Source organism: Coprinopsis cinerea (assembly GCF_000182895.1).
Source record: "Coprinopsis cinerea okayama7#130 chromosome 11 map unlocalized cont3.11, whole genome shotgun sequence".
Lineage (NCBI taxonomy): Eukaryota > Fungi > Basidiomycota > Agaricomycetes > Agaricales > Psathyrellaceae > Coprinopsis > Coprinopsis cinerea.
In genome coordinates this window covers 1164345-1176694 of record NW_003307534.1, presented here as the reverse complement: position 1 = coordinate 1176694, position 12350 = coordinate 1164345, and the positions used below count along the sequence as shown (strand labels likewise).

The 12350-nt window shown below is 48.6% G+C and overlaps 3 protein-coding genes across 3 annotated transcripts; all 3 read right to left on the bottom strand.

The window, feature by feature from the left end:
• Position 1: 1 nt before the first annotated feature.
• CC1G_10905 (hypothetical protein) lies at positions 2-3439 on the bottom strand (the record flags this gene model as incomplete). The annotated part of the gene is made up of 7 exons (XM_001838990.2): positions 2-37; positions 96-246; positions 299-440; positions 486-1368; positions 1421-1938; positions 1995-2188; positions 2253-3439. 7 exons carry the CDS (start codon positions 3437-3439, stop codon positions 2-4), a joined length of 3111 nt encoding a protein of 1036 aa, XP_001839042.2.
• Positions 3440-3792: 353 nt separating this feature from the next.
• CC1G_10906 (hypothetical protein) lies at positions 3793-4449 on the bottom strand (the record flags this gene model as incomplete). Its single annotated transcript, XM_001838991.1, has 1 exon — positions 3793-4449. The coding sequence occupies one exon, from the start codon at positions 4447-4449 to the stop codon at positions 3793-3795; it is 657 nt and encodes a 218-aa protein (XP_001839043.1).
• Positions 4450-7321: 2872 nt separating this feature from the next.
• CC1G_10907 (hypothetical protein) lies at positions 7322-7864 on the bottom strand (the record flags this gene model as incomplete). The annotated part of the gene is made up of 3 exons (XM_001838992.2): positions 7322-7438; positions 7697-7782; positions 7822-7864. 3 exons carry the CDS (start codon positions 7862-7864, stop codon positions 7322-7324), a joined length of 246 nt encoding a protein of 81 aa, XP_001839044.2.
• Between the last annotated feature and the right edge of the window lie 4486 nt (positions 7865-12350).

The following is a 12350-nucleotide window of genomic DNA, read 5'->3' as shown; positions in this document are numbered from 1 at the left end:
ATTATCCCTCAAACTCTTCCTCTGGCTCAGTAGATACCTAGTTAGGGACCCGTTAGCATACACACAGCCTACTACACAGTCGTTACTTGACTTACCCGATCAAATGAAACCGATACCCATAATTCTCTCCCATCGTTGAATGGTATAGGAACCAGAGCCAACGCACAGTCGATAGATGTTGCGGGAATGACCTCGTATTTGATATACTTGTTTGCGACAGAGGTATAGATACCAAGAAGGGAAGCACTGTTTGGAGGTTAGGACAGATTTCGTGAACACCTCGAGGCTCGGAACTCACAACGCTCTCCAAGGGACAAGAATGGCTGGGTCAATGTCGAAAGGTCTGACAAGTAGGCAGACGTGGGCCGGTTTGTTGGTTTCAGGGATATGGAGCAGCCAGATGTCTTCAATTGATACAGGAGCACGAGCACCATTCCTGGCTATGAAAGCAAATGAATCAGCCTGCGAACGAGTATTGGACTTACACCCAAAGCGAATGCCATCCTTTTTGATGTAGGCCAATCGACGAGCGACAGTATTGCCTACAAACGGAACCGATCCTGGTTGGATATTGGCCGTAAACTGGCGGCGAAGATTGACGTCAGGCCATAGTTTCTGGCAGTAGGCGAACAGCAAATCGTGTGCCGAGGTCCCATCATGGCCATCTGGGGAAAGCCGAACACTGTGGATGTCGATGGGGGACTTGGGGAGCTGTTTGGGGAGCCGGACGCGTTCGTTCGAGGCCTCAGCTGCAAACATAGCGATCTCAACGGCCATTCCCCCTCGATCTGCTTCAGCCTTGACCAGCTGATCAATGAGGTCGCGTTCCTTCTGAGGGGTGTCATCCGGAAGGTGAATGAGCAGGTTGTAAAGGAGATGGGCTTGAACCCAGTTACGAAGGAGGGTGAGCTCTATCCGTCCACCATCATGGCCATTGGTGTTAACCTTCTCGAGTAAGCCGTTAAAGCGTTCGAAGGCAAACAGCCACCACGCGTAAACAGGACCGAATCGTTTGATCATCGTGGCGAGGTGCATGGCAAAGTGGTGGTTTGGCGAAAGTTTTGCTCCTAAATGAAGCATCTTGATGCAGTACGATGAGAGGTAGGCTTGACCAGTCTCCGCTTGTGACATGGAGATGGTTCTTGTTGAAAGAAGGCGGATGGCGGCGCACAAAAGGAGGATAATTACATACAAGCTTGCTCGCTTGCGCGAGTGAGCAGTTTTGAGGGTTGCATTTGGTGGGAGGGGGGGTTCTGTGTCTGGAATAGTGCCGTCGGGGTCCATCCAGGCATACCAAAGTACGGGTGGCGTGACCGTCAGGAGGCGGCGCCATTCATCGGCCTTCTTAAGGGACGGGTTTTCCCCAAGCTTGAGTAACGTTGAGCATGATGAATTGGGGTAACAAGAACAAAAGACTTACATTTTTCGGAAGTCTTGTAGCATGACTGGGCCATTGAATACCATTAATTACATTCTCAAAGCGCCGTTTCAATTGCCCAGGAAACATGTGAGCACCAAAAAGGAGGCGGGTGAACAGCCATGCAACAACGCCAAGATAGATGGCGTGCATGAAATCCAACACCGTCTGGGTTGCAGGCTTCCAGCCTGGAAGGGCATCGAACATTGCCCAGCGAACACCGTGATCTTCTAGAATGGTGGCCTGACGGGCAGACGACGAGTTCCGAGAATAAAACTTTTGCTTGAGGAGAGTACTGTCGTTCTTCGAGGTAAATGAATAAGTGTCGTATCCCTTGTCTTCGCTAAAATCCAGGCTTGTACAATCACACCAAGGACAGGGGTGGAGGTCGGCAGTGTGGCCCGCAAATCCTGCAAATTTACGAGCGCCTGGCGTGTCACAGTTGTCGCACAGAAAGTCGGCATACACATCTTCTTCGATCACTTCGGTGTCCGTGTCATTCCACATTTCCATACGCACTCCTAAAAGCGACAGGTCAGTCTTTGGATTGCTATGGGACAGTTGTTGAGATTCTTACCCTGTTTTAAGCGCATAGCGTCACGCACGGTAAGCTCCATAACATGATTGAGCTGTTCGGTTGTTGGCTCATTGGGACCCGGTGTTATGGCAGTACAGATGACATTGCGTTGCAGAAATCGGAGCTCTCGAGGTAGGTCTGCAATGGAGATATAGATGGGGCCTGTCGAATGTGGTCGCTTAAGCGCACCAAACCTAGTACAAAAAGAAAAGTTAGTGAAACCTGACTGCATAAGCACCAATTTAAATCTGCACGTACCAGTCAATGTTGACCACAAGATGGAGGCCAAAGCGGTGCTCTGTTAACCGCCTGCCTTCTCCCCCATGCTCATCCAAGTCCTGTACTGTCCCGTGGTTCCCAACTTGGCGATGGACATGGGTGCGAAGTTCCTGCCACATCGTACCATCGTGCATGTCGGACATCACGAAGTTGGGGTCGCTGTTCTGATCCAACGGTTGGCCACGGCTATCCCGTATCATCTCTCGCATCCCCTTCCTTCCCAAGATTGACTGGAGCGCAACAAGGAGGGGAACATGGGGGATGATCATCACAGGCCGACGCTTCTCCTTCTTCTCGGCGTTGAGATAAGTGTCGTAGACAGTCCCAGGGCAGCCCTCCACGGTACATGCGGGAGACTCGAGGTGTTGCATCTGCTTCGGCGTGTAGTGCTTCCAGCACTTGGGACAGGCAGCAAACTGAATGATGTACTCGTCAGGGTCGATTCCCAGCCGTCGTTTGGCGCTTTGGAGTGTTCTGGCTGGCACAGGAAGGTCAGGTAAAGTGCCGGCAACCTCAAACATGTCGATTGTGGAGGCGAGATTTGAGTTTGTGAGACGAACAGGCAGGTGTCCAGTGACGTTGTTGAGAACAGCCTGCAGGTAAGCCATTCGGATGTGGGGCAGCTCCTTGCGATGTCCGTGATAGGCTGGGGCTTGCGAGCGGGGTTTCTCATTGTCTTCAGTGCTCTCCATGTTGCTGAAATTGAATGCAGGCCCCCAGGTTGTATCGGGCGGTCGGTTAGGGTTGATCATTTCCTCCTCCTCCTCCACCTCCTCCTCGTTCACCTTCCTCCTTTCGCCCTCGCGAAGGCCCCCAAGTTGATCATCCTCCTCTTCTTCGTTGTTGGGGAAATACGGCCCGTCCCTTCCACGTTGGTCACAAGCAGGTGATGAGTGATTCCAGTCATCCAAATCATCGTTGAAGGGGTGTTCATCAGAGAGTCGAGAGTTTTCTTCATGCAGATTGGGTGACGGAACACGTTGAGTTGACCCTTCTCTTGGTGCTGAGCTGGGAGGTGGCGGGGCAGGTGGAAGTGAGGTGGAGGAAGGGCCACGGCCGTAACGCTCCCGGTGCTTGTTAACTGCTTTCCTGGACATCCATCGGTAGTCTTCGTCATCCTGGTAGCAATTTGCACAGTCGCAGAGAATAACCTCATTCAGGGACATCCGTCCAAGGTGGAAGGCGAAGCTTGAAGAGCGGGAATGGAGGACGTCGGATGTCGATGTGGTGGTTGCTGACAGAAGCGCGCTAGCAAAGTCGCGAGCGCGTCACGACACGCCGCCTCAAGCTCTGTGCTTGGGATTCCAACGTTGCAGATTCATTCAGATCGGTGTTCCTGAGCAAAAGGATATCGATAATACGTGGCTAGTCTACAAAGGATCTACAGGTTAATGCATACAAAATGAATGGGTGGGTAAAATGACTGAATAATGCGTGATCTACAAATCGAAGATGGAAAAGAACGAAATCCTGGAGTGTCTGTGCAAGCGTTGAACAAGGGAAGGGGCTTTAACATTTATCAGTCGCGAGGATGTCCAAGGAGGGCGTAGTAAGTGTCTCGCTCGGCAAGAAGTGCTGCCTTGTGAGCGTCGGCGGCCTTGATCCTAGTGTCGAGCTGGAGCAATGACATTTGTACCTGGAAGCTCATCTGGCTGTAATGGTCCCTGCAGCACGAGGCAGTGGGGTCCTCCGTCAAGCTGGCAATGATTCGTTGGCGAGATGGGACACAGAATGGGCACCAGGTCCTGATGTCGGTGTCTCGAGGCCTCGGAGAACTGGCAGACAGTGCCGGACCGCTAGCTGTGCTGGGAGAGGTTTGGTAGGTAGGGTGCCACCACGGGTATTGAGATTGGGTTTCAACGTTGACGCCGACAGATTGCGAGACTGACTTCTGCCGTGGGGACTGAACACCAACGGTGGTTGATTCAGCAAGGCTGTTTTGCGAGACCGGACTTGCTGCACATCTGTTAGTCCAGAAACCTGGTGAGAGCGACTGGGCGAAGCTATCCTGAGTCTCGAAGTCTCGCTCGAAGGCATCTGCACCCCCCTCAGGTCGATTGTGTGGGGATTCGCGATGGCGCTGGTGCAGCTGGTCTGGCGGGGACGACAATCTCTCGACTTTGATGGGAGTTTTCGGGCTGCGGAAACCGTAGTCGCGTCGTGCTCGTTTGGACATATTGCCCAGCGCCAGAATGAGCGGGCGTGAGGATAGTAACGTGGGGGCTAGGGAGGAAGAGTGATAGCGGGCAGTTGAGGGCGAACCAAAGCACTCCAAGTTCGTTCAAACTCCGCTGATGGGCACTTTACAGGTGTTTCACGAGCGTATTTCACCATAGAGCATGTAGCAAATTTCAAGAGTACTATATAACATGCCAATGTGATGTTTACAAGTAATTTATGGAAAATAGCTAGAAAGTGCTACAAGCATATTTTGGGTCCGCGTATTATAGTCAAATTGCGGGCAAATGACGAAAGATGCTCGAAATACGGCGCGGCGTATTTTCTCCTGATACGCTGTGTGGCTACAGGTATATATTATATTTGTATATACTCAATGATGAATAGATATTCAAAATTCGACCTTTTCAAGCATTGACACTATTATGACACATTTTTGGTGGAGAATATGGATATATCTTCCTCATTTCTTCACCTTTCTTCTTGGAATCTTCATTGAAATAATCTAGAAATATGTCCACACATATACTAATGCACTTTTCCCTTGATAAATAGACTTTACCCCACCAAGAATTACAAAAACATGCAAAAATGCGCACCAATAGGATGAAGTTGAGAAAACAACATTAGACTCTTTAACTACATGATATAAAGCCCAGAAGACTCTCTATACAGTTGTATAAACCTGTTTCATCAGCTTGGAATAATGATGCAACCTCTCCAAGACTCACCATTAACTTCTCCATATACCCAGTAAATTTCAATGTTTTTCGCATTTTCACCTATTTCATTATGTATATTGTCCCATACAAAATATACAGATTCAAAGCCTTGATTCATAGCTACTGAACCCAAAAGACCGCTTGAGAAATGACCCAGTGTGTCCGGAGATATGGCAGATATACCATGTTTTCACCAGATGATCCAAGTGATGTTGCATCAATGTTGACATGCACTCCATTATGTCGGAGTTTTCAGACCATATCTCTGCTTCTACTGGGCCGATTTCCGAGATTCAAACTGTTTCAAAAAGCGTTAAATGCCTTCTCTTTGATGGTACCGTTCAATAAAATTTATGAGAAGTGGAACATACTGGAAAATGCGAAATACATGGATAAAATCGCATTTTAGTGATTTCACTATTTGCTTTACTTTATACCTTTCCAAAAAGTCAATAAGATGTATTGGATATATCTCTCAGTCTCATTACAATGCTTTTGTAAAAGTAATAAACTGCAGGTATCACATTAAAACAGCAAAAATATGGTGTTTTTGGAAGAGGCAGATTAATATAACAAGTCTTTAAACCTTCCTTAAGGCTCTACAGCAGAGTTGGTGCAATTACATCAGAAATTGGGAGAGGTACTATTGAAATACTACACAAAAGAGGGACAAAATCAGGAATAAGACTATTATTTTCGCTTTTTCAGTATTAAGACTGGTTTCTATTGGTTTTTAAATGTAATAGAGAGTTTCCAATGTAGTAATAGTAAATGAATCAAAAAGAACTCCTGAAAAAAGTGAAGAAATGAGAGAGGTATGAATGAAATACTGGGGGAGGGAAAGGATGACATCATACTAATTAAGATAAGATTGGCTTTCTGATGATGGAAGTCAATCAATGATATCAATGATTGACATCATCAGGCACCATGATGTCATGATAATCAGGAACAGGAACAAATGATGTCATACTCATTGTCAATCAGAATTTGATTTGATCATGTATGTTTATTGTTTCCGGAAAATGGTAATATTTTGGAGCTTCCAGGTTGGCTTCCCATCAATTTTGGAGTGCATCACATTTGATGGCTGGAATGGAACTGGAATGGAACTGGAAGTGGATACCCTTTGTTTGGTCTACTGGAAGTTCCAAAGTGGAAGCGGACGCTGGAAGTGGATTGGTGGTGGAATTTCCTGGAATTCTTTTGGGGTGGGAAGGGGCTGGAAGCTTCCTGGGAAGGGGGGTCACATGACCCTTGGAAGCGAAGAAATTAATATGATCTTCGTGATAGGCTTCCATAGGTGACTGAAGTGACCATATTGCGTCATTATTGCTCATGATGACTCATTCACTTACTCACCCGTCACACCTTCCCATATTTATGTAGTTTATATCACATCTGTCACGCTTCCTGTAAACTATAAATACTGGCCCTCCCTGGCCTTGGAATAGATGACAGAGTTCGTCACAACTCTTGTAGTTAGCCTGTCAGGGTCGGATACAGAGAGAGAGAAGAGGAGGACGTAGGAGAGCGGAGGGTAGCCTTGGTCTCACGTTATAAGAACGTGTACCCTTCGTCACGGCTCCCAAGGCTGGCTAGGCCGAAGGACCAGACGGATACACCTTCCGGTGGAGAGACGAGAGTGAGGGACGACTGGAGCTAGGGCTCGACGGTCGAAGGCGATGAGGGAGAGAGTTTACTGAGGAACTTAGACTGAGAGATTCGAGGGGTATGAACCTAGTCGAGATTCTGGATGAGGTACCTACTACAAATTGAGATAGTACTTATAGTAACTACCGGCGGGGAATCTACGGGCGAATCGAGACGAAATGACGAAGTCCAAGAGAGAAAGAATAAGTCGAGAATCAGAACAAGAAAGACGAAATAATACACAAGGAAATCTAGAGTACTCGAGAACAACTACGACGACCAATCGTAACCCGGCGGATAAAATCCAGGCAAGAATGTTTGTACGAAAAAGTCATCTGAGCAAACTGGAAATCAAGTGTAAAGAAATAGAAGCAAGAAGAATAACGACCACGGCGGAACAAGGGATAGAAGAATGACAGAATACAGACATACTTCGAATACACAATACGAAACCCGTTTGACAGCTTGCCCAGCGCGCGCCTAAAGTCCACAAGATTATCCGGCGGATCCGAGAGTTCCGGCATAGCCGCGAGGCCGCGCGCGCGCGCCAGTCGTGACCTTTCCCACGCTCCGCGAACGTTGCGCGTCAAAGTCAAGAGAGGAACCGGCGGGCTGAAATGAAGTGGGTGTAACAAATAAAATATATAAAAGAAAATATGAATAATAATATCGAATGGTGTTGAGGGTATAGGAAGGGTGTAGTCGTACGTATCGAGACCCGGCGGTTGCACGAGCCCTGACATAGCCACTAGTTAGCCTCACATAACTCTCTACCTGGTAAAGTCTTAGAGTAGACCACCTTAGCTAGATAGTGTTTGCTTGACAGACATCTAGGTCGTCGGAGCTCCTGTTTCTCCTGAAAAGACCCACTGGTGCTGCAAGTGCTTCAACGGAGTCGGGTGGTAACACCAACACAGTTATTGAACCTGCTCCGGTTACCTTCATATCCCAGTCAGCTGTAGGTATAGAATGATATCTGTAAGTAACCAACTTACTCGCCCGCAGGACAAGCTCTGGTCGAACGCTTCCTTGAACCATGTTGATGGCTTAAGACGGTCGCTGGAATTATTTCCAGTTTCTGATGCTTGGTATGAGGGGCCTGAAATCTTGACCTCCAAGCAGAGGGAAAAACTTTGTCTAAGTAACCCCATAGCAGCTGCAAAATTCTTCAATGTTCTTGTGGAATTGTTTATCAAACATGTGCTAGGTGTTGGTACTGACCATGACAGTTTATATGGCAAGACAAATGGCTATTATGGGACAGTAGAGCAACAAGGCCGGATAAGAGAACCAAGAAAGGCAATGTGTAAGAAGTGTAAAAATAGAACGATAGTCAAGATTACAGAAGTCTTTTCAGTACCGGTCCTGTTAAGTTTTGTCATGGAAGGTAAAAAGATTATTCCTAGTGAAACTTTGACTGTGAAAGTGAATGGTCATTGCCGCTTTGTGAACCGATGTAACAGGATTTGGTACCACGATGGTATGGCTAGAAAGGATGAAGGCTACTATGAAGGTGACATAACCACTGACTTTGATCTCAAAGTACTTCAAAAAGCTGGAAGAAAATCATTGATTGTATGTATCTAAGCAAAGTCTGACATTTTCTGAAACGTTTGAGTGAAAGTGTTTCCAGCGGAGCCTTATTTAAGCTGAGTCACTGCCATGCATATGCATTGGCCCGTATACTAGTTTTGGGTCAGATATGGGTCGTGATTCCCAGACCTGTAAACTTCAAAACAAGCTGTAAATTGGAGGATCTAAACCTCAACCCATGCGGAAAGCCTGTCAGGTTCCGCGTAGGGTCAAACCACAGGTGGGGTCCACTTCCAAAGCCCGGGTTAACCCCTGGTAGAAGTCTGCCAATTCCTTTTCTAATATGTGCAATGCTAAATTTCTGTCAGCTTATTTGCCGTAATTCAAGTATATGACTTTATTTTACTGGTTCTGAGGCCTTGTGGTCTTGGGTTCTGTTGGGAGGATGGGTTTGGGACGCCGAGGTTTCAACCTTGATTTCAACATGTGACCTTCACGTGATTTGTAACATGTGATGTGGCTGCATTTCCGCGCACATGTGTTAGAAAACTTTAACAGCACGGTGTCAGCACCAGCAACTCGCGATAAACCAACTGAGCCAAAAAGTTTAAAGGCTGTTATCACTGGTCAAGGTGATAGGTTGCTGGCACTATATAGAGCTGATCATTTGTCGCCTACTGATGAACGGAAAACGGATAAACAGATAAATAGATATGGGATGGACGGAATGACAGGCCCCTGGGGCCTGTCAACATGGAGATGTGAGATGGTGATGGCTTCTGGATCAAACAAGGACAAGCTGTAGGGCTGCAGGCTAAAAGGCCTCGGAATGTTTGCCATTCACTGGCCTGCAACCTACTAGTTGGACACCTAGAACTTGAAAAATACTGGACCAGGCACCAGAATGGACTCGTACCTGCCATGCAAAGCATTGGCCCACACATACTAGTTCTCCATTGAGGTATGCATTGGAGATATCGATGGATTCAATGAATTTGCCGTTCATGGCAGCTTGTGCAAGGATTGCTCTGATGGTGGCAAGGCGGGAGGTTGGAGCGAAGACTTGATCATAGTCGATTCCTGGTGCTTGGGCAAATCCTTTAGCGATGAGGTGTGCTTTGTACCGGTCAATGGTGCCATCAGACTTTCGCTTGATCAGGAAGACCCAGCGTGATCCAATTGCTTTGCGTCCTTGTGGGAGTTGGACGAGTTCCCAGGTGCCGTTGGCAATGAGGGCATCAATTTCCGCGCGAGCAGCACTGATCCACTTGTCTCTGTCTGGTCGGGCCATTGCTTCCTTCCAGTTGCGTGGCGAGTTCTCTGGTCGTGTGGCCGCTCTGAGTGCTTTTTCCTTCACCTTGTCAAGAACCATTTCGAGTGCCATTTCACATGCTTCAGCCATTGTGAGGTACTCTCCACTCATCCCATAGACGTGCAGGATGGAGTCGAGGACTGGTGTTGCTTTGAAAGCTGAGTGGAAGTTGGGTTCGTCCTCCTCATTGATGTCGTCGGCTGTGATGGGTGGTAGATTATCCTCTCTTGCACCCCCTTGATCTACTACCTGATCTGAGATCACCCCCTTGGTCCTGGTTTGGTGGATGACCATCTTCCTCTGTGGTTCGTCTTGGGACAGGTGCAGTGCCCCTGCGTGAGTGTCCAGCTAAGGTGTAGTAATCTGTGACTCTTGCCGTGGAACATATCGGGCGAGGGTTTCGGGATGGCTGTGGAGGTGGTTTTGGCTTGGTTGCTCTTCCCTGCCCGAAGTTTGGTGCAGGGAGGAGCAGGATTCTCTACCAGTGGTTCTGGTGACGATGGTGGGACAGGTGGTTGTGATCGGCCTTGTGGTGTGGGAGAGGCTTCCTCTTCTCGATGATAAGGTGTGTGGCGTGCAACTGGAGGTTTTGCTGTTGGGGTAGAAGGGGTTACTAATTCCTCTTTCACTTGTGGAGTGTCTGTTCCAGAGTGTTCTTTCTTGACCCAAGGTTTTGGCATGTATGGAGGAGTGCCGTCGTCATCGGAATCAGAGTCTGACTTGTGCATGGTTGTGCTCGGAGCGTCCCCCGTACTCCTAAAGCCTGCTGGGGGAGCTGGCGGATCAGGTGGTGCTCCCGGACCATGTGGTGCTGTATCCCATTTGTCGTCATCGTCGTATGGCCAGATGTCTCGGATGCCGACTGGTTTGACTGGAGCTGTGGTTGTCTTTGTGGATAGGCCAGGAAAAAGAGAACACTTGGGAATTGGAATGTCCGGCAGTCCGTCAGTCCGGGCGTCTGGCAGGAGGTGGTCTGGCAGTCTGGCCAGGCTGAAGAGAGAAGGAAATGGGAGAGACGCCAGGGTACCTTCGAGCTAAGAGTAGGTATGAGGTAACCAAGCCGTTATTTAGGGACAGGAACCAATGGCAGAGGCTTGGAAGGTGCTGGACCAGTCAGCGCGGATGTCAGGGCTCGTACACTTAGCAGAACTCTGATATGCACTCGCGCCTTCCCTAGACTCGGCTTAGACTTCGACACTTCGACTTCACATCTCGACGTCTCGAATTTCGCTTCCAGCCATACTCGAACCCTCGACTTCCGCAACGTCTTCAGCTGCACCGCCACCTAGACTCCGGTCGCGTCAACGCCTACTGATTTAGACTTCACCGGATCAGGCAAGACGCGCGAACTTCGGACAACAACGAAGAACGGAGACGTCTAGAAAGGGAACATTCTTCCAAGGAACAATACAGAGTCGAAGACTTCGAAATACCAAGCGCGCGCCTAAAGTCCACTAGGCTTCCGGAGGATCCGAGATCACGGAAGGAGCCGAGTCGTCATATCTCGACTTTCCTGATTTATCGATGTTATTATCTTTCATTTCTTTGGCTTATCTTTCCTCATCACATGTCCTTTGCTCAAGACTTGTCTTTGACCTTTTCCACTTCATGTCTTCGCTCTAGACTTTCTTATCATGTTGTGATTGGTTCGTAGATAGCTTCTTCGACTCTCTGTGTTTCTTCTGGGACCGATTCGCCTTCATGTCGTTTGTATTTCTCATTCTTACATCTTAGTCTTGCCTTCAGGTTTCTCCATCATTTCTCCGCTCTTCTCTTGTTGTAGATTCTCTAGACGTGTCGACTATAAGTACTGTATGGTTTTGTAGTAGATACCTCATCCGGAATCTCGACTAGGACTCGTTTTCCCCTTCTTCATCGACTAGGATTCAACGCCCTCTTCTGCAACGACTAGGACTCGCTTTCCCCTCCTTCATCGATTAGGACCCCAACTCCTTTCTCTCATCGAATCCTCTGTCCGAATTCCTAAGTCTAACTTAACTCTCTCAACGTCTTCGACCGTCGAGCCTTTAGCTCCAGTCGTCCCTCCACATCGTGCTCTCGCTGCAAGGCGTCCGTCCGGTCCGTCGGCCTAGCCAGCCATAGGAACCTTGACGAAGGGTACACGTTCTTATAACGTGAGACCAAGGCTAACCTCCGACCCCGAAGTCTCCCCTCCATCTCAGACTTCGCTTCACCTCACTTCACACGCCAACCCCTGACAGCGGATTCAAGGGGCGAATTCGAGGTTCCACGGATCCAGGGCGTACATTGTGAGCAAGGCTTGCCTAGCCGTGCCTCCTTGGGCCTGTCCGACATAGTTTTAACGGTACGGAGGCCTCCCAGTGGGTGCTAATCGAATTTACCTGGAGCGGTCGGGACTGACTAATCAGCCAGCCGCTCCGCGGCACACGATCATGCCATCGCAGGCGCTAAACCGAGGGGTAGTATGTATCGGTGCTATATGCGTTGTTTTTTCTAGTCTATTAAGCGCTGGGTACACATTTGATGGCGTTCTGGCTAAGTAGACGGCCCCAGCCGCAGAGAAACGCGTTGGAAACGTTGCTAGACCGACCGTGGCCGGACGGCCGGACTCATGGACGCTGCCGTTCTGCCGGACTTCCGGCAACGCCGGACATTCCAACTCAGTAGTATTCTGAGGAAAAAGGGTTTCATCGAAGA